The sequence below is a fragment of the Neoarius graeffei genome, chromosome 25, assembly GCF_027579695.1.
Source record: "Neoarius graeffei isolate fNeoGra1 chromosome 25, fNeoGra1.pri, whole genome shotgun sequence".
NCBI lineage: Eukaryota > Metazoa > Chordata > Actinopteri > Siluriformes > Ariidae > Neoarius > Neoarius graeffei.
Window position 1 is genome coordinate 50,305,801 of NC_083593.1, and position 21,764 is coordinate 50,327,564.

The following is a 21,764-nucleotide window of genomic DNA, read 5'->3' on the forward strand; positions in this document are numbered from 1 at the left end:
CGTCACACTACTAATACTCGATTGTGTGTGTTGAGGTGGAGCACGTTCTGCCTCTGTTGAAGAGAGGAATTGGGATCCACCATGGCGGACTGCTGCCCATCCTGAAAGAGACCATCGAGATTCTCTTCTCTGAGGGACTACTGAAGGTCAGACTCGCTCACATACATGTACGTTTATTTTTACATTTTCATTAATTCTCAATATTTCTTTTACTGCAGGCCTTGTTTGCAACAGAGACATTTGCCATGGGGATCAACATGCCTGCTCGCACCGTGCTCTTCACCAGCGCACGCAAGTTCGATGGCAAGGACTTCCGCTGGGTATATATACACACACGCACGCATACGCATGTTAATTTTTGCATAAGAATGGTTTCTCGTAAGGATCCGCTACATGTTCCACAAGGTCAAAACTGTCAGACGTTTGTATTCTTGTGGGGACGTTTGGTCTCCTTCGAGATGTGCAAACGCGCACACCGTTTAAACCATCTAAGACATCGGTGTATTTCGTATTCATCCACAGTTTGCCATCTGATTAATACAGCGGCTGCCTCGATTGTTGCCCCGCCCTTATAAAGATGAGAGTTAGAAAAAAATCTACCTTCTGGTGAAGTTGCTTCATCTCACACACTAGAGAGAGAGAGAGAGAGAAAAATAAAATCCAACCTTTAATTGAAATTTATTCAGAATAAAACAAATCCCTCATCAAGAAGTGATTTTCAACAAAAAAACCTGCCACTATTGTTGGCACCCCTGCATTTAATACTTTATACAATTTCCCTTTGTCATTAAAACAGCACCGAGTCTCCTGGAACATTCTGTAAGGTTGGAGATACAGAGCAGGGCATCTGAGACCATTCCTCTTTACACAGTCTCTCCAGATCATCCAGGGTTCTCGATCCTCTCTTGTGCTCTCTGCTCTTCAGCTCACCCTGCATGTTTTCAGTGGGGTTCAGGTCAGGGACTGAGATGGCCAGGGCAGAAGCTTGATCGAGTCCATGATGCCTTATACCCAACAAGGTTTCCAGGGTCTTTGGAGAAAAAACAGTCACAGAACTTCCACCATGTTTTACAGTTGGGCTCGGGTTCTTTTCGTTATAGCCGTCTTTTTTACACCAAACCCTCCTTGAGTGTTTATTGCCAAGAAAGTTACGTTTTTGTTGCGTCAGACTAGAGAACACGGTTCTGGTCAAAGTTGTAGTAACGTTTCACAGACTTCAGGTGCTTGTATTTGTGGTTAACTGACAGAAAAGGCTATTTTTCTGGCAAACCTTCTATTACCCTGTCCACACTCGGGATTTTGTACCGATACGAAACTACTTTCGTACCGCAACACCTGTCCACACTAGCAACTGTACCGGTACTGTAGCGGTATAACTGTATCGGTACGAAACCCACAAATGTATGGGTTTCGTACCGGTACAGTATCGGTACTGTAGTGCTTCGCTGTAGTGTGGACAGATGAAGCGGCTCTGTATCGATACAAATATAATGCACAATGAACCATTCCTACTTCTTCCGGGTTATTCATACAATACAATACGCACGTGCTTTCCAGCTGTAAATAAAACGTCAAAATGGCTCAAAACGACCGTGGAGCTACATGGAGCAAAGAAAGGAGGGGGAAAGAGGGAGGAAGAGAAGGAGGGAGGGGAAGAGAAGGGAAGAGGGAGAAAGTGAGGGGGAGAAAGGGAGATTTGTTTTCTTTGTTTCTTTCTCAACTGCCTCGCGCATTTTATATGATTCGACTGAATAAGGGCGTATTCACACCTACGTTGTTTGGTCCGGACCAAACGAACCAAATTTCCCTTGGTCCAGACCTTTTTGGGTTGGTCTGAATACAAACCACCGAACTCTGGTCCGGACGAAACAAGCGGACCGAGACCGAGCTGCAAGGTCGGACTCGGTCCGGACCAAAGGAACCCTGGTGCGGACCTTTTGGAGGTGTGAAAGCAGACCGGACCTAATCTGACAGTTTTGCTTTTTTGTACCTCGGGAGCTTCCGTCGTTTGTCGAGCATTATGGGAAACAGAGTCTTGACACTCCACCGCAAAGTGCAAACACTGTTTCGGTTGTCAAGGGTCGTTCAATCACCAGCGGTAGGCGAGTACAAAAAATGAGTAGGGGGCAAACGTGGGCCGAGGAAGAAACGCGTACCCTTGTGGATATATGGGCAGATGTCCACATATCTGAGCTTTTGGAGAGAACACACAAAAATGCCGACGTGTTTGCTGTATTCAGTGAGAAAATGAAGGAGAAGGGGTTCACGCGCTCCCCAGAGCAATGTCGGCTAAAAGTGAAGAAACTCCGTCAGACCTACATTAAAATCAGGGACATTCTTTCAAAAAGTGGCGGTACTAGCGACGCAAAAAAGAAATTCATCTATCGCGTGAAGAGCCAGAACTGTCACAACATGATGTGCGCTCATCAGCGCTATCCTCCGTAGCCGCCTTGCCCTTTGTCGTCGTCGTTGATAAATTACTTGTACAACAGCATAGTAATCGCACAATTGTGAAAACAGTAAAAACTGGAAAAAACATATAGCTTTGATGACATTGAAAAGAATAACAGCGGGGGCGTCGTGGCTCAGGTGGTTAAGGCGCCATACCATGAATGCGGGCGACCCGGGTTCGATTCCGGCCCGAGGTCATTTCCCGATCCCTTCCCGTCTCTCTCTCCCGCTCATTTCCTGTCTCTACACTGTCCTATCCAATAAAGGTGCAAAAAGCCCAAAAAAATATCTTTAAAAAAAAAAGAAAAGAATAACAGCACGGAAAGCCTCCATGACTACTTTTGAACTTAACGCTTTGTGCGCGTGTCGTCTCTGACCAATAGCTGAACGACCTCAGGGCGCGTGGCTTTGTTGACAGATTTTGGTCCGCTTACTAAAATGTACAGTGTGAAAGCGAACCACACCAAAATGAAAAAATAAAAAAAACTTTTGGTTCGGACCAAAGCAAGTGAACTCTCGAACTATCCTGGTCTGAATACACCCTAAATGACCACCAGAAATACAGACTGTACATTGACAACAAAAAGCACACACGCGTTGTTTTATCCGCCATATATTCTCGGAAGGAAGTTACTCGGTAACCACAGAAACATTTCGCGCACACGCATTTCAACTTACGTGAAAGAAAACCGCAAACATTTCTCGCTAGTGTGGACAGATGCAATAAACTGTACCGGTATACTTTGTATCGATACAGTTATACCACTATCGTACTGGTATAAGTGTGAACACAGCATAAATAATCTGTTGGCATGGAGATGGCGTCTGATGGTGATTTTGGAGACTTGGAAACCCCAAGATTTTACTTTTTCTTGCAATTCACCAACAGTGATCATTAGGGATTTTTATTTTGCCTCTCTTACCCTCCTCTTCACTGTACATGAAGGCAAAATAAACTTGGATCCTCTTCCAGGCAAGTTTGTAACAGTTCCAGTTGTTGTCCACTTTCTTATTATTGCTCTAATTGTAGAAATGGACATCTTCAGGCGAGTAGCTGTTTTTAAAATAATGCACTTCTCAAAGTCAAGTTTATTGCATCCATATCAATGGAAATTACATTGCATACGCCCACCGTCATGCCCACATAATAAAATAAAACTAGCCTCTGTTGAGGGTATACACATGCATCTGCGCCTATAGGTACAGGCACTGATATAATACAAATAACATTAAATTAACACTACAATATAATAAGTTAACATTAAACACACAGACATACAGCTAAAAGAGTTCGACAAAGGTGCGTTTAAAGTGCTCATTATGCCACCTAACCGCTTGTGGTATAAAGGAGAGTCAAGTCAACTTTATTGTCAAATATGCTATACATGCTCAACATAGAGCACAGATGAAATTTCAGTCCTCTCTGACCCACGGTGCAAACAGGCAATGCAATAAATAAAAATAGAATAATTGAAAAAACAAACAATATAAACAGTATAAACACTCGAGATAGGAACTAGACAGACTAAACACTCAAACAATATAAACAGAATAAATAAACAGTATAAACACTAGATAAGAACAAGACAGACAACACTCAGACAATATAAACAGTATAAACACTCTAGATATGAACTAGACTAAATGCTCAAACAATATAAACAGTATAAATAAACAGTATAAACACTAGATATGAACTAGACTAAACACTCGTGTATACACACACACACACACACACACACTAGTACAAATAATCAAACAGTCAAGGTCACTTGAGGTATAGCAGATAAACATGAAATAAGCAGAATAAACAGACTAGCAGCTGTTAAGATGAGGTGGTGCGGAATAGTGCAAATGAGCAAGGTAAAGTGAGATGTGCGGTCCCTGAGGCCAAGTTTACATTAGACCGTATCTGTCTCGTTTTCTTCGCGGATGCACTGTCCGTTTACATGGAAACGCCGGGAAACGGGAATCCGCCAGGGTCCACGTATTCAATCCAGATCGTGTCTGGTCCGGTGCTGTGTAAACATTGAGAATACGCGGATACGCTGTGCTGAGCTCTAGCTGGCGTCGTTATTGGACAACGTCACTGTGACATCCACCTTCCTGATTCGCTGGCGTTGGTCATGTGACGCGACTGCTGAAAAACGGCGCGGACTTCCGCCTTGTATCACCTTTCATTAAAGAGTATAAAAGTATGAAAATACTGATGCAAATACTGCCCATTGTGTAGTTATGATGGTCTTTAGGCTTGCCATCCTTCCACTTGCAAGTGGTAAGTGACGCGCATGCCCGACATGCACTGAGATCACACACACAGCGGCTCAATCCCGAATCACTGCTCGTGCACTCCACTCGCGCGCTCTGTGAGCTGCGCAGGGCCGGAGTGTGCACCCTCCAGAGGGCACTCGCTGTTCAGGGCGGAGTGATTTGGAGCGCAGGATGCCTGCGGAGCCGAGCGTATCCGTGTATTGGCGTTGCTATGTCCACGCGAATCGTGTATTGGCGTTGCTGTGTGCACACTAATCGTTTTAAAAACGTTAATCTGATGATCCGCTGATACGGTCTAATGTAAACCCCACCTGAGTTCAGTGTGTTAATGAACGATGAGATGTGTGTGTGTGTTGGGGGGGGGGGACTGTGAGGATGACATGTCAGATGCTGAAGGGGGGGGGCAGGGGGGTGTACGAGCAGAATCTGTGGCAGGGGGAGGAGAGGCAGAACAGGGAGGGAGTTGAGCCTCCTGACCGCCTGGTGAAAGAAACCGTTCTTGAGCCTGCTGGTTTTGGCCGGGAGACTCCGCAGTCTCCTCCCCGACAGCAGCAGGCTGAAGAGGCTGTGAGATGGGTGGGTGGGGTCACCTGCAATCCTGATGGCTTTGCGGGTGAGGTGGGAGTTATAGATATCCATAAGAGAAGGGAGAGAGACACCAATGATCATCTCAGCTGCTCTCACGATGCGCTGCAGAGTCTTGCAGCAGGACACGGTGCAGGCGCCGTACCACACGGTGATGCAGCTGGTCAGGATGTTCTCGATGGTGCCTCTGTAGAACGTGTGCAGAGAGCATACCGCTTGGCGCGTGTCACAGGTGGTCTTAGCCGGCCACTGCGCTCCATAACTTTTGCCGCTTTTCCACTACAAACGCGGCTGAGTTGGGCTGAGCCGTGCCGTGCTGAGTCGAGCTGAGTGGGGCTGTTGGAGTTGCATTTCGACTACGACCGCGCTGAACCGTGCTGGCTGGAAGTGGGTGGACACATTGGGTGGAGTTAGCGAAAGTGGGTGGACATCACGTGATGTCGTTAAGCAGCGCAAACAGTGACATCAGTGATCTTTTAAGCGGTAGTCTCACGACCCGAATAGTAAACAATAAACATGGAGGACATGGAGTCGTTAGTGTTGCTGGTCTTGGTGCTGTGGCTTGTTGTCACCGACAACGCCAACAGATACTGGCAAGAGCGTATAGATGAGGCGAGGCGCATAAGGCTTCAGAAATTCTCGTAATTCTTCTTCTTCCGGGTTTACGGTGTTGACAGATCCCAGCGTGCTCGCGGGGCGTGTGTGGGCATGTGAGGACACTCTTCCTCACCAATCCGTGCACAGGGGAGTGTCTGCTCACGCCCCCAGCCTCACTCGGCTCGCTTTGGCTCGCTTCAGCCCCACTCCAAAACCGTGCGAGTTTTAGGGGCTAAGCAGGGCTGAAGCGAGCCGAGTCGTGCTGTTCTTTGGTAGTCAAAACGCGAGCAGGTGTCGGGCTGAAGTGAGCTGAAAAAGGGTAGTGGAAAAGGGCCATTTGTTACCCAAACAAGTATGGAGAGGATGACCAGAGTCCTGCATAATCTTAATGGTCATTTTTTTTTCCAGGCGGTCATGGTATACTCTCCAATGTAATTGTCAAGCCCGCCATTTTTCCTACCCTTTTGTTCATTTTATTTTTCTCAGTAACCCCCGCATTCCCTCCCCATCCCACAACACAGTAGCTCCACACACTGCATATCGCAAACATTTTCATTACTTCAGAATTAACATTAAAAGACTGCAGCTTCCTCATACGGTTACAGGCGTGGACTCAGTTTAGCCAACAATGATGAAATATGGTCAGTCCATGTCAGTTTGTCATTAAAAACAACACCCAGGTATTTGTATGTGTTCGTTCTTTCTACAGTTACCCCTTTAATTTCCACTGCTTCAGTGGATCTCTTGTTTCTTCTAAAGTCAATCACTAGTTCTTTTGTTTTCTTGACGTTAAGCTCGAGAGAATGACCGTCACAGTACTCAACAAAGGAGTTTCTCTCTTTTCTGTAGTGGCTATCGTCACCCTGTTCTATTAGACCTTGTAGAGCATAGGGATGGTGACAACTAAAAAAAATCTTGACCGACCACCGAGCCTCATTAGCCGGTTAAAGTCGGTTAACCTATGAGTTGATGCAGACGGCGCGCCTTTTGGTGGATGCCGCCTTTTTCACGGCTGAATCGTGCAGATCCGTTTTTTTTTTTCTTTTTTTTTTTAGGGAGGGCGTTGGAGTGTCTGATTATAATTTCATCAGAGTAAATTCTGTATTAAAATTACTAAATAAGCAAATGCCATTACAGTCCATGAAACATAGGAAGTATAAGAAGAAAACAGTAAATCAGAAAGCTGCGCACATTTGCGCAGCTTCCGCGAAAACATGCGCAGCTTTCTGATTTACTGTTTTCTTCTCATACTTATACTTCCTATGTTTCATGGACTGTAACGGCATTTGCTTATATACAGAATTTACTTTGAAATTATAATCAGACACTCCAACGCCCCCCCCCCCCCCCCCCCCCCAAAAAAAAATCGGATCTGCGTGATTCAGCCGTGAAAAAGGCGGCATCCGCCAAAAGGCGCACCGTTTGCATCCCTGAATAGTAATTTGTAAGCTAAAAAGCCCGTGTCTACACTTTTTTCTTTCGCCGAGTGGCAGCTGTCTTCAACTGGGGCGGGAGGGTGGGACATGACTGAATGGGTGTTTCTGATTTGTCAGCTGTCATCCTTACACTGCATGGCATGCCCCAAGCGTTTACAACACGGAATTCTCCGCTCCAAAATCGGCAGCTTCAAAAGGATTTGATTTTTTTTTTTTTTTTTTTAACCGACAAACAAAAAAAAAAAATTTAACCGGTTGACGTTGATTCGGTCAACCATCGGTCAAACGGTCATTGGTTAACATCCCTAGTAGAGCAGTGTTTCACTACTTGGCAACTTGAGTGCTGTGGGCGGTAATCCTTCATTTGTTTTGTTTGTTCTCTTATCTTTCCAATGTTGATGGATGATAAAGGGAATTTGGCCTCTGTGTCACCTCATTTGTACCCCAGTTAATCAGGAAGTCCTGGATTACAGCTTGAAAGTTCCTACACACTCCAGTCAACTCAATAATATACAAGTTAAATGGGAAACATGCTTCAGTTGTGTTCACTATAACTTGCAGGGGTGCCAATAATGGTGGCACGTGTGTTTTTGATTAATTCTTTCTTGAGAGATTTGTTTTTCTCTGAATAAATTTGTTTCAATTAAAGGTTGGAATATATATATATATATATATATATATATATATATATATATATATATATATATAATATTTTTTTTTTTTTTCTCTCCAGTGTGAGATGAGGCTACAGTAGACCCCCGCCTATTCGCGGTTCAGTATTCGCGGGATTTTATATAGAACTAGGGCTGCTCGATATTGGAAAAAATCAATATCACGATTTTTTCAGTAAATATCGATATCGCGATTTTTAAAATGATATTTATACACCTTTTTTTTAAAGCCCTGATCATCAACACCTGAGGCACCGGGCCACATTTTTATAGTACAGGCCTCATAGGCTACCTGTCAACCCTTCCCGTTGTACCCTGAAACGCCTTTTACTTAAACTATTTACTGTGCAAGCGCGTACTTTGCATAGGTCCTATCGCCTGCACAAGGCTCACGTTCTCCTCACTCAACATTTCCGATCACAGAGGATGGAGCCAGCGCTGCTATTACCAGTGATTACTGCGTAACGTCCACACTGGCTCGTAGCCAGCCAAGGATAAAATCTCTCTCTCACACACACACACACACACACACACACACACACACACACACACACACACTACAACGTAAGCTTGTGTGTTGTTAAGACACCAACATTAAAACACGCACACACACGGACTGGCCATTGGGAGTAGCGGGAGTTTGTGGGCCGGCGGAGAGAAAAAAAAAAAAAAAAGTTGCGCGCTGGCCTTTAATATGATAAGCAATGTTAACAGTTTCTTTAAGAAACTGTTTTATTATATATTATATATATATTATATATATATATATATATATATATATATATATATATATATATATATATATATAATATATAATATATTATATATATTATATATATATTACTATATTACCGAGAAAAAAATATTTTGTTTCGGCCTACTGTGTAACGTGCGCCTATGCCTCAAATGTACTATTTAAAAGCAGCATAGCGAATTGTGTGCATTGTGGTATGGATTAAGCAGCAAAGCGAATTTTGTGCATTGATGAATGGATTAAGAGATATTTCAAAGCATCACGCAACTCTTCCTTCATCTTGAAAATAGCATTCAACTGTCGTTTACACATGTCTGCGTTGAAACGCCATTTGCAGCACTATTTCACCTAGTCCATCAAAAAAAAGTACACGATGAGCAGGATCATACCCTTTCAAGCATGGGAAATAAAAAAAAGAAAAAGAATCAACCAACACCCAAGTCCGTTTAGACTGCGCGATAAACCATATTCTTCAGCGCAAATGAGGCGAACCTAATTCAAATGCGTGATAGCTGCACAAGGCAAAATCATATGGGCCCACGTCATGCCATGGCGGGGAAATTAATAATCAAATGGCCTTACCTTGCTTAAAACGTTGTCTTGATCACATAACTCCTTACAATTATTCCACTTAAATCCATACGGTTTAACACACCCAACAAAGATAGCAAGCGCATTGCTAATTCCCACCAGAAACCGAACAGTTTACGCTACGATGTTTTCTTCCGTTTCTTCAGTAGATGACACTTCAAACGTTTATTACCCACATCCCAAATGTCATACGTTATATTATTTTACCTTGTTGTTACTCATGTAACCTACTCAAAACACAACTCATTGGAGAGATCTCGTGGAAGTGGAGTACCCCAGGCTATGGTGTGCCTTAGGGGGCATATTAGATTTTTCGTTTGGTTTGAAACCAAAATACTGCCACACCGCCGATTTTTTTTTTTTTTTTTTTTTTTTTTTTGCCACTAACTCGTTATCTTGACTTGCCATCTTTCAACCGCGGTCTCAGTCTCCTTTTTTTTTTTTTTTTTAAGATAGGACAGTATAGAGAGACAGGAAATGAGCGGGGGAGAGAGAGACGGGATCGGGAAATAACCTCGGGTTGGAATCGAACCCGGGTCCCCGGATTTATGGTACGGTGCCTTAGCCATCTGAGCCATGACACCCCTGCTCTCACTCTTTTGCGAAGCTTTCTGTCAGACTCCAAAATGTCACGCAGGGTTGCCATGGTAACGACATAAACAACCCTGCACGCGATGAGAACTTCTTTAGGAAATTGATAGAATTAGTGAAAATACGATCACACAGTTATTCGGGATGATCTTCAATTTATTATTTTATATTATGATCTCATGTACTCCATATTTATTTAGATATTATATATTTTTTTAAAATGACGGTAATGAGACCGATACCGTTGGTACTTTTGGATACCTCGGGATACCTTCTTACCGTAATACCGCCCAACCCTACTCTGCATCTTCTAAGGCTCCTGCCAAGGAACCTAAGCGCCAGAAGAAGGTAATGACGCTGCAGGAGGAAGGTAGGACTTCTCGTTATGCTAAAGGAAGGGAAGAGTTTTGCGTCAGTGGCTCGTCACTACGGCATCAACAAGAGTACCGTGCGCTACATGAAGAAGGAGCAAGCAGTTTTATGGGGGGGGGGTTACAAATATTCGCGATTTTGGCTTATTCACGGCCATGTTCGGTCCCTAACCCCTGTGAATACTGAGGGCTTACTGTACTTCAAATGAAGGTGGAATATCCCCCCCCCCCCCCCCCCCCCCCCCTTTGTCTAACACTTTTTTTACTAATATTTACAAAGGGTGCCGATAATCACGGAGGGCTTTGTATCGTTTTAAAAATGATGCAAACAAATTTTTTCCTTTTTACAAAGAAAGGGATGTCACTGTCCTCTTAACAAATCTGTTTTTAAAAAATAAGTATTTCTTTCTCAGTGCCTCTGCAAAGGGCCACGTGTTGTTTATCTGAATGACTCGAGCTGTTGGAATTTAAAATTTACAGGGAGGGGGGAAAAAGCGCTTGGCCTCTCAGTTCTGGCACAAGGCTCGTAGGACGCTGCCATCCAAAATGCTTTGTGAAGAACATCTGGAATCTGTGTGAAATGAATGAGTATAAGAAAGCAGAAACTCACTGCCATGTCTCCTCTGGATCCCTAGGCTGCTCAGGGTTTTAAATTGCAACAGGATTTAAAGCTCTGAGGCCTTAATGGACAATTTTATAGAACAGTGTCGTTTACAAGACACTGAAAGACAAACATGTAGGTGGTGTTTTTAAGTGCGTCGAGTTACTTTACTTGGAGATACTTTAGTGTGTGTGTGTATGCACATCCCATATCAGAAAAAGTTGGGATGGTATGAAAGAAGATGCAAATAATTTGACTTGTATATCATTGCAGGCAGTATGAACCCAAAAACATTTGTTATACATCCATTCCTGCACTTCAGGCCTGCAATGCATTCCAAAAAATTTGACGAGGGCAATTTAGGGCTAGTAATGAGGTTGAACAACTAAATAATGTGATGTCAACAGTTGATTTGTAATCGTGACTTGGTACAAAATCAGTATCCAGGAAAGGCCAAGATTTGAGGAGCAGAGATGGGCCGAGAATCTCCAGTTGCTCAACAAATGTGTGAGAAAATTACTGAAGTGTTTAAAATCGATGTTCCTCAGGCCAATCTTTCCTGTTAATGGCCGCTATCCATCTTCTCCGTCGGTCAGCATCTGTCGGGATCCGATAAAATGATAAATCTTGCCTTGTGTGTTGGTTACTACATCCAGGTGCACAACAATATAATGGCATGATGGAAGTCTTGCTGAAAGTAAAAACTTTCTTTGATGGCTATATTCCTTTCGATGCTTCGCCGTCGTTCCTCGTTGTTGGCTGTGGTAGACTACTGGTAGTTCATGTCCAAAATGGCAGCCGCATTTGTCGTGACGTCACGTGGGATGGGTCAATACTCGGGATTACTTTGGCAAAACTTTGTCAAGCTGCGATACAGAGTTACATCCACAAATGCCAGTTAAAACTTTCCTGTGCAAAAAGGAAGCTTTACGTTAACTGCGTCCAGAAGCGCCATCGACAACTTCTCTGGGCTCGGAGGCATCTGGGATGGACCATCGCACAGTGGAAATGTGTATTGTGGTCAGATGAATCAGTTACCCAGGCCTTTTTCTTTTTTTTTTTGGAAGAAGTGGATGCCGTATGCCCCTGACCAAAGATGCAAAGGACCATCCAGACTGTTACCAGGAACAAGTCCAAAAGCCAGGGTGTGTCATGGTATGGGGTTGTTGGTGCCCTTGGCAAAGGTAACTTCTGTGATGGAGCATTAATGCAGAAAAGCACACTGAGATTTTTGGAGCAACATGTGCTGTCTTCAAGACGTCATCTCTTCCAGGGATATTTCAATCAGATAATGCAAAACCACATTCTACAAAGGCATGGCTGTGGAAGAAGAGGGTGCCTGTCCCCAATAGAGAATGCCTGGCGAATTTTGAAGCTAAAAGATGTTCGCAACAGGTCCTTTACATCCTGTAAGTGGTGAGGTGGATCCTCCCTCCATGGATTGGACTTGTTTGTCCAGCACATCCCGCAGACGTTCGGTTGGATTGAGATCTGGGGAATTTGGAGGCCTTCAACTGTCATGTTCCTGAAACCATTCAAAAACACTTTTTCTCGGTGTGGCGAGGTCACTTCCATTATGGAATACCGTTGCCATGAAGGGCTGTACTTGGTCTGCAACAATGTTTAGGCAGGTGGTACGTGTCAAAGTAGCATCCATGTGAATGCCAAAGGTTTTCCGGTATCACACTGCCTCCGCTGACTTGCCTTCTACCCCTAGTGTGTATTGGTGCCATCTCTTTCCCAGGTAAGTGATGTACTCTCACCCAACCCTGACCTTCCACAGGATGGAAAAGAAAACATGATTAGACCAGATCACCTTCCATTGCTCCATGGCCCAGTTCTGATGCTTACGTACCCATAGTAGGTGGTGAACAGGGGTCAGGATGGGCACTCTGACTGGTCTGTTACTACACAGCCCCATACACAGGAAGTTATGACGCACTGTGTGTTCTGACCCCTTTCTATCATAGCCAGCATTAGCCTTTCAGTTATGCTGTGGGATCAGACCAGAAGGGCTAGCCTTCGCTCCCCGCACACATCAGTGAGCCTTGGGTGTCCACGACCTCTGTTGCTGGGTCACTGGCTGTCCTTCCTTGGACTAGTTTTGGTATCAACTGCATAGTAGGAACATCCCACAAGACCTGGCATTTTGGAGATGCTCTGTAGATAGGCACGATTGGAGGATGGATCCTGTAGATAGATGGATTAATGGATGGGTGTGTGGCTGCATCTTGTAGATGAATGATATTGCAGGTGTATGTGGATACTGTGCATGGATGCATGTTAAATGGATCCTATTGAGCATGTACATGTATGGATTGATCGATCGACCCAGAACGATACAACACTAAATATCAAATGTCTTCCGCACTTACCATAGATTGTAATGTAACTTTAACGGATGATTTGCATACGAAATCCAGCCGATAGCCGACAACGTGCAAAAATCCAGCACTCGTTTAAGAGGCTGCTACTGTAGAAAGATGCCATCTTGGATTTTCTTTAAGTGAGTTACTGAACTTTTGCTTCTGCAAGATGAGTAGTAGTGAAAGGCACATGCTCCAGCCAGTGGTGCTGCATTTGTTTCCTGTGTTGATATCTCTGAGGAAAGCGTTTAATCAGAGCCATGTGTTTATGACTAGGCACGTGAAATCTCCTCCAACTGGACGGCCAAGTGTCAGTTCGGGGAACACGTTGGACCAAATTAAGTTTTGGCCAGCTGCTTCTGACCTTGCTTCACTTTCACTCATCTGTGCTGGGGTCCTGGAACCAAGAGCAGATGTGCTCGATGGAGAGTGAAGTTGCTCCAAGGAGAAATTTGCATTTCGTCAGCCGTCCAACACGAATGTGATGTACTTAATTATGTGCAATGCAAAACGTATGGAAAATTTCATATGAACGTTTTATTCAGACGGTGTTGTATTTTACTGTTACTTGTTTGGCAAGTGAAACGGATTTCAATCCAATCACAGACCATTAAAGCAGAATCCAAACAAGGCTTAGAGCTGTTGAAGCAGAATCTAATTCAAGCACAGACTGTTAAAATACAGCCAAGTCATATTGCAACATACTCACCAGCCCACCCAAAATTCTTCATGACATGGCTTGAGACGTCTCGAACGTCCCCTTTTAAGATACTGGTCAATCCAGAGTTTGTTCTTTGTGACATGCATCATTATGCTGGAAATACCCATTATTATGGCTACAACAATGCTCATATAGGCTGACGGTTGGTTGGTTGGTATTAAGTGGCCCAGTGTGTGCCAAGAAATCATTCCTCACCACCAGCCTAAACCTTTCATGCAAGGCAAGTTGGATTTATGGATTTTCTGTTGGAGTTGATGCTGAATTCTTACCGTACAATCTGCATGTCTCGGCAGAAATTAAGATTCGTCAAACCAGGCAACGTTTTTCCAATTAACTATCCAGTTCCAGTGAGCCTGTGACCAGTGTAGTTCCAGATTCCTGTTTTTGGCTGACAGGAGTGGAACTTGATGTAGTCTTGTGCTGGTGTAGCACATCTACCTCAAGGTTCGACATGTTTGTGCTTTCTGGGGTGCTTTTCTGCTCACTATGGTTGGAAATAGTTTGAGTTACCATAGTCTTTGTCAACTTGAACCAGTCTGACCATCAGCGAACAATTTTAGTGCTGGACGTGTTCAGTCCGCGACCGAAACGGGCACGGCTTGGGAAACGATCCAATCAATCGGTTTGTGTGTCTGTTTCAAATAATGAATAAACTGAACAGAAATGGACCAAAAGTCGTCATCCTACTGAATCGGATTCTTGTTTTGATTTGCCACCTTTTCATTCCGCGAATTGGGGTGTGGTGTTTTTGCTGAGACGGATACCTGATCGTAGAGCCTTATTATCTTTAACCTATGAACTGATTTAGTGCGTCGTCGTCATTCTGATTTGGTAGGAAATCGTCTGCTACCTTGTTTCTAAATACAAACCTTTGAGCGCCTTGCTCACAATCTGCTGTACCAGGTATTTCTACCCAGAACGCCCAAGTCCCCATATCCATATATGGTTTTCTAGGCAAGTGTACATCCAGGATTGTGTGTGGAAAATGTGCATTGTGCAGTTATCTAAAGGTAATGCACACTGTATCTACATTACTAGTGAAATACCATGAAGCACATGCACCACCAGGTCCAGTACTGTTAGAATCTGGGAACATGTTACAAGCCGGGTAGCATCTCCAATCGTCACATTCATACACGCGTGTACATAAAATATTCGTGGCGCCATCATGCCCTCGCCTACAACAGAGGAAAAATAAAACACGATTGTGATCAGGATAAATAAGATGCATCATGCATATGTTATTTACTGGCTGGGAGGTCCGTATGGTGAAATACCGTGACCGAGGTCTTAAATACTGACCGAGGTCCTCTGGGCCGAGGTCAGTATTCAAGGCCGAGGTCACGGTATTTCACCATACGGACCGACCTTAAGCTGGCAAATAATTTTTTCTTTACCAAATTCTAACAGAAAACGAGAGCACCCGAAAGGGAAAACCGAGCCGAGCTGCCATTTTGAATCCTCATTCACGGCTGTAATGCAAATGGCTTCCTCCTCGGTATACAAGTGCACTTCCATGGCAGGAAAAAAAAAATACATTTTGCCACCTATGTAGTCCCCTATTTATACAAAATTGAGTCATTCAGGATTCAGCCATGTTTTTGCTAGGCATTAGCAAGTTACAGGTTTTAGCTTTCTCCTGAAATGTTTTTATTTTATTTTGTCTTCCTCAGGGTAATAAACTGTTTCTTTCACTGTAAAGACTGTCGTTATCGCTATCCATGCTGTGAAATTAATGCTATTCTCCTGAGAAATGCTGGCTAAAAATTTACAAGATTTTTGATAATCTTATAAATAAATCTTATTTAAAAAAAAAAAAATGTTGACAAAAAAAATGCTACTATGTTTGTTGTGAACGAGCGAGTCGCCAGAGGTACGTAACTGGGGTCCGTACCGTAGGATACGGACCCACTCGCCAGCCAATCAGAGCGCAGGATTTGGACCGTGAAAAAAATAAATGGATAATATTAACATATTTGAATGAATGAATGAATTTATTTATTTTCGAACATGTATAAAAAAAGTTTCTAACTATTTGTACATACAAAAGAAAGAAAACGAGAAATTTAAAAAATAAAATAACATAAAGAGCTAAGACATTACAAAACACCGCACATTGTTCAAAAAAGGAGTGGGAAAAAGTACAATACTTTTTTTAATTTCCCACCCCTTTTTAACTACCCCGAAATCCAAACTACATTAATACACCTATTAAAAAATATATACCATATATACACTTCATGAATATCTATATAAATATATAATTACAAAATAAATATCTACTACATACCATATATACACTTCATAAATATCTGTATAAATATATAATTACAAAAATAAATATATACTACATACCTATCCCTATAAATATATAAACTATCCCCATAAATAAATATATTTGAAAATTCATGTTTTTACATTTAATTAAAAAAATGACCATTTATCTGTCAGGACCAGTTACTTTTCAAATTAGCTTGTCCTTGGGATCAGCTACTTTTCAGACACTAAGACTGACACTGCTGGCCATCCTCTGAACCTTTCAAAAAAAATTTAAATTGCACACTTTCCCCATTATAATGTTTGCCTTCCGTTAATGTTAATATCAGTGTTGACTTGTTGCTGTATGATCTTATGTATAATTGCACCACTGCTTTATCTCATTATCTGTAGCCGCTTTATCCTGTTCTACAGGGTCGCAGGCAAGCTGGAGCCTATCCCAGCTGACTACGGGCGAAAGGCGGGGTACACCCTGGACAAGTCGCCAGGTCATCACAGGGCCGACACATAGACACAGACAACCATTCACACTCACATTCACACCTACGGCCAATTTAGAGTCACCAGTTAACCTAACCTGCATGTCTTTGGACTGTGGGGGAAACCGGAGCACCCGGAGGAAACCCACGCGGACACGGGGAGAACATGCAAACGCCACACAGAAAGACCCTCGCCGGCCACGGGGCTCGAACCCGGACCTTCTTGCTGTGAAGCGACAGCGCTAACCACTACACCACCGTGCCGCCTGCATGTTTCATGATTAAGTAAAAATTTGAAATTACTGTCACGTCTTGTGGTCCGACTGAGATTTACTCTGCCGATTGGAAGTTTGGACGATATGGATTTTTCCATTCACTTCATTTTTAAATTCATGCAAAAGAAACCCTGATGCTGTAAATGAATCCGATCGTTTGGAGTAACTCACGATGAGTAAACGTCTTCCACTTTCTTCATGATGGTGTGGGCTCGGTTGACACACTTATCAGACTGCTCCAGAACAAGTAGCTTACATCATGATGTAAACATTCACGTTTTCTTTTTCTGAATATTTCTGTCAAACGTGTCCAATGATTCCTGTGTTATCAGATCAGCTCGGGAGAATACATCCAGATGTCAGGCCGAGCCGGGAGGAGAGGGATGGACGAAAGAGGAATAGTCATCTTTATGGTGGATGAGAAGATGAGTCCAGCTGTGGGGAAGCAGCTCTTAAAGGTAAAAGCTGCCAAGTGTGAGCTTAAACATGTGAAGGCCTCGATGTGGAATGTACAATCTCAGATCTATTAGCAGTTAGCGTAAGGAAGTAAAGCATCAGCGAGTTCATTTTTTAAGAAGGTAGTCCTGTTTTTGTCTCGTTTTTTCTTCCCCTTCATGTCACAGCACTTACCTTTTTAAGTCCGTGAAAGTTCTAAGTTGTTCAAGGAGGTGAATACTTATGGAAGGTACCGTATATGGATTCAGCCTGATGGATGAAAATGCTCCAAAGAGGATAGAGGAGTGTGGGGGGGGGCTCCAGATATCACCACCATAAATTTGTGAAAGTGTTTGTCAGAGTTTTTCTACGATTAGGTAATGGGAGTGATGCTCCACACGCCATCCTCTCCCCTCCTGTTATCGAGCCTGATTGACTCGCTATTGCGTCATATATACTTGATTTGGGTCAAGACATGCTCTTTTATCCGACACTGGAACACATCCCGGTTTCTTTTTGCTCCAGTCGCTGCCTGATGGAGCCATGCAGTGTGTGTTCTCTCATGCTGATTGACCATGCGAGTGTGTGAACCTGAAACTAATCAGCAGACAAATACGTCTACTTTTTTCCCCTTTGGAGCTCAGCATTCGGTTTGATTGATGGCCGTCGTCAGCCGAATGCTTCTTCCCCATCCTTCTTTCTGGATGCTGGCTCTCATCACTGATGCTTTTCATGCTGTTATGATGTGCGTGAGCGCAGCGCACTGTTTGTATTACTGAACTGTTTTGAGTGGAGTCTTGCCAGTAAAGTCTTGGTGCTTTCAGAACCAGTTAGTTATGTGCTTCTTGGGTCCAAAAATCCAAATCCACCACAGAGAGCTGTTTACTTCTGTTATTGAAAAATGAATGTAATATTTTACTGAACTGGACTTGTTGGTCAATAATCTTGAGTAAGAATTTGTGGTAAGGGTGAATTTGTCCAAGTTGAAAGATGGAGCAAATTCTGATGGTCAGTTTGGTCTGGCTGGTGCGAAAGGAAATACTGGAGGAAAAGTCAACTTGGTTTGTAAGTGGGCGGGGCAAATGCAATGACCGGTTCAGTTGGTGGGCGGAGCAAATCCTGAGGCAAGAGTCTGTTTTACTGTTTATTCATATGTAATATTTTGTCTACTTATGCTGCATAAATATTCTAATTTAACAAACTTGCATTCATTTGAAGAGTCACTTTTCATAAACTGAGCATTGATGCATTATAACATGACAGAAAATGGCTGGGGGTTTGCTTTTAAATGTGGGAAATGTCTGCAGCCGGGTGGGGAAAAAATCCCAAACGATTTCATTTCACTTTGCTTAACTTTAACCCTCTGGACTCTGAGGGTATTTTCTGTCACTAATGATTTTGGCATGCTCTTGATTTTGTCAATTTCAACAAATCTAAGCAGTGTTTTCAAAGTCCTATGACTTTTTGTCTTCAGCACAAGTTCAGCTACGATAATATCTGTAGTACGTATGTCATGTTTTGTACTTAGATAAATGATGTTGTAAAAAGCAGTTTTAGAACTGTGTTGGAATGAATGAAAAACATGATCTTATCCATTGTGACGAACCGTTTTGGTCACTTGAGGTGATTCTGTTCGGTCTTGGGAATGCATCAGGCACAAAAACTTAAATCCGCTCCATTGATTTCGATTTGGACAATTAACTGGTCATCAGAAAGTTTGTCCTATCATTTTGGGATAAAGGGCTGGCAGTGGGAGGGGTATTCAATGAGAAGAGTAAAAAATTCCATTCACTGGGGAGTGAAAACCCTTCCCACTGCCAACTCTTAATCCCATCAGGTCAAGTGACCCAAATGGTTCACCACAGTGGGTATTTATTTTTTCCACACATTCCAACAGTTCTAAAACTGATTTTTACAACATGTTAATTTCTGGTTTTTTTTTTTTTTAAAAGTACAATCATGAAAAGCCTCGGTCACAACCGGCCGTACGTGCTCCTATGGCTGGTCTACGTGCAAAAAACGCAAGAAACGCACGGAGGGCGTGCGTGTGACATGCTGATTTTCGAGCCGTAGACCGGCTGCAGAGGTTCTTTGTCATGTCAAACAAACTCTACGGGCGCTTACGTTTTTTTCAGGTTGCAAGACAAACTTGCGGCCAACGTGCGTCTTTCTCTACGAACAAAAAAACGTAGTGATTTGGGAAACATCAAAAATCGCACAGCCAAAAAATTGGACGTCCGGTTGTGACCTAGGCTATATACATACTACATAGATATTATTGTAGTTGAACTTGCGCTGAATACAAAAAAAAAAAAGGCGTATGACTGTACTGCTTAAATTTGTTGAAATTGACATCTGAGCATGCCAGAATCGTTAGTGTGCTGGGAAAAGTTGAAGAATAGAGCAAACAAGTACCGGTGCATGTTTTGTTTACTCAAGAAACATACACAGATTGTGCAGGAAATTTGCCTGAGTACAGTTTACTCAAATTGAAGGAAGGAAAAAAAAATATATATATATATATATATATATATATATATATATATATATATATATATATATATATATATATATAATTTATTTATTTATTTTAGGAATGGCGAAAACTAAAAAAAATCTTGACAGACCACCGAGCCTCATTAGCCGGTTAAAGTCGGTTAACCTATGAGTTTAAACAGGGATGCAAACGGTGCGCCTTTTGGCGGATGCCGCCTTTTTCACGGCTGAATCGTGCAGGTCCAATTTTTTTTTTTTTTTTGGGGGGGGGCGTTGGAGTGTCTGAATAATTTCATCAGAGTAAATTCTGTATTAAAATTACTAAATAAGCAAATGCCGTTACAGTCCATGAAACATAGGAAGTATAAGTATGAGAAGAAAACAGTAAATCAGAAACCTGCGCACGTTTTCGCGGAAGCTGCGCAAATGTGTGCAGCTTTCTGATTTACTGTTTTCTCATACTTCCTATGTTTCATGGACTGTAACGGCATTTGCTTATTTAGTAATTTTAATACAGAATTTACTCTGATGAAATTATTCAGACACTCCAACGCCCCCCCTAAAAAAAAATCGGATCTGCACGATTCAGCCGTGAAAAAGTCGGCATCTGCGCCTTTAGTTTGTGTGGAGAGATATGATCTGCAATAACATGCATTGTTGGCTACAGACCGAAACATACTTTCAGAATGCACTGGCCAAGGCAGGACTAAACTCCATGTGCCTTCTAATAATAATTTAAAAAAAAAACAGAATTGTAATTTGTAAGCTCGTTGCCGTTGTCGTGTGGATGTAGCCGGAGTAAGGTGACAAGTCATGCTCGTATGATTAAAAACTCTCAAAGATATTTATCTAAATACACGACCTACTCATTCTAAACCTGCCAAGCTTCGCTGGTGAAGCTCTCGACCCCAGAGGGTTAATATACTTCATAGCTTTTGCATGTTTATTGAAACTTGGCCACAAACTAGTGGTTTTAATGCTAGAGCAATAAAGAAAGCACGGAATATGGAACTACGTTTGATGCTGCATTTTAAATATGGCAGCATTAATGTAGCATTGTGGTGTTATGCATTGACCAATCAGTTCGTGTGTACGACTTGGGTGGATGATATTCACAGTGGCTCAAGCAGCAAGTCACAACTAAATAAAATAAGTTTTCTTGCAATGAGCTTGTGGAAAAGAAAAGCTTTTTGGGCTTACCTTGCTTGTAAAACCAGACACAACAGATGCAGTGGAACCAACATGCAAAAGTTGCTCTAAATCCTGCAAAACAGCTGATATTCAACCAAGCTGCTTATATCTGGCAGACACATGCTACAAATACTCTACGCTGAGGAGATCGCATAATTATGAAAGTGTATTATTGAGCGTTTAATAGTTTTACTTCAGGGAAATGACTCCCTGCTTTGCTATGTAGTGACTCATAAAGCTTTAAAAATGAATCAGTACAGTATGAGGATGCTGTGGCAACATCTTCCTCTGCTCCCATGCTTTTACTTGCCTCTTGAGGGAGTAACTTGCGGTTTTTTGGGTGTAAATTGCTGCCTATATATCAGTTGCAGGATCCAGGGGTACAAGATGTATCCCATGTATATGTTGTTAAAATGTGTAACAATGAGGAGGGCAATAAAATTGGTACGGCTCACACAGGTTACTAGAAGGGAAAACTACTTCCACACCAAAAGTCATAGGAATACAACTAAATGTTTTTTTTTTGTTTGTTTTTTTAAGCGATTTTAGTATTTAGAAATTTGAGCTAAATTCCGATGTAATGCATAACATGAAAGCCTCTCACC

General features: G+C 42.6%; 1 protein-coding gene across 1 annotated transcript in view; it reads left to right on the forward strand.

The window, feature by feature from the left end:
• mtrex (Mtr4 exosome RNA helicase) overlaps positions 1–21,764 on the forward strand; it is a 98,209-nt gene that overhangs the window by 33,646 nt on the left and 42,799 nt on the right. The window contains exons 13-15 of the mRNA XM_060908909.1: positions 36–146; positions 219–320; positions 17,370–17,495. Of these exons, the coding sequence (XP_060764892.1) occupies positions 36–146; positions 219–320; positions 17,370–17,495 (339 nt within the window). The remainder of the gene's footprint in view (positions 1–35; positions 147–218; positions 321–17,369; positions 17,496–21,764) is intronic.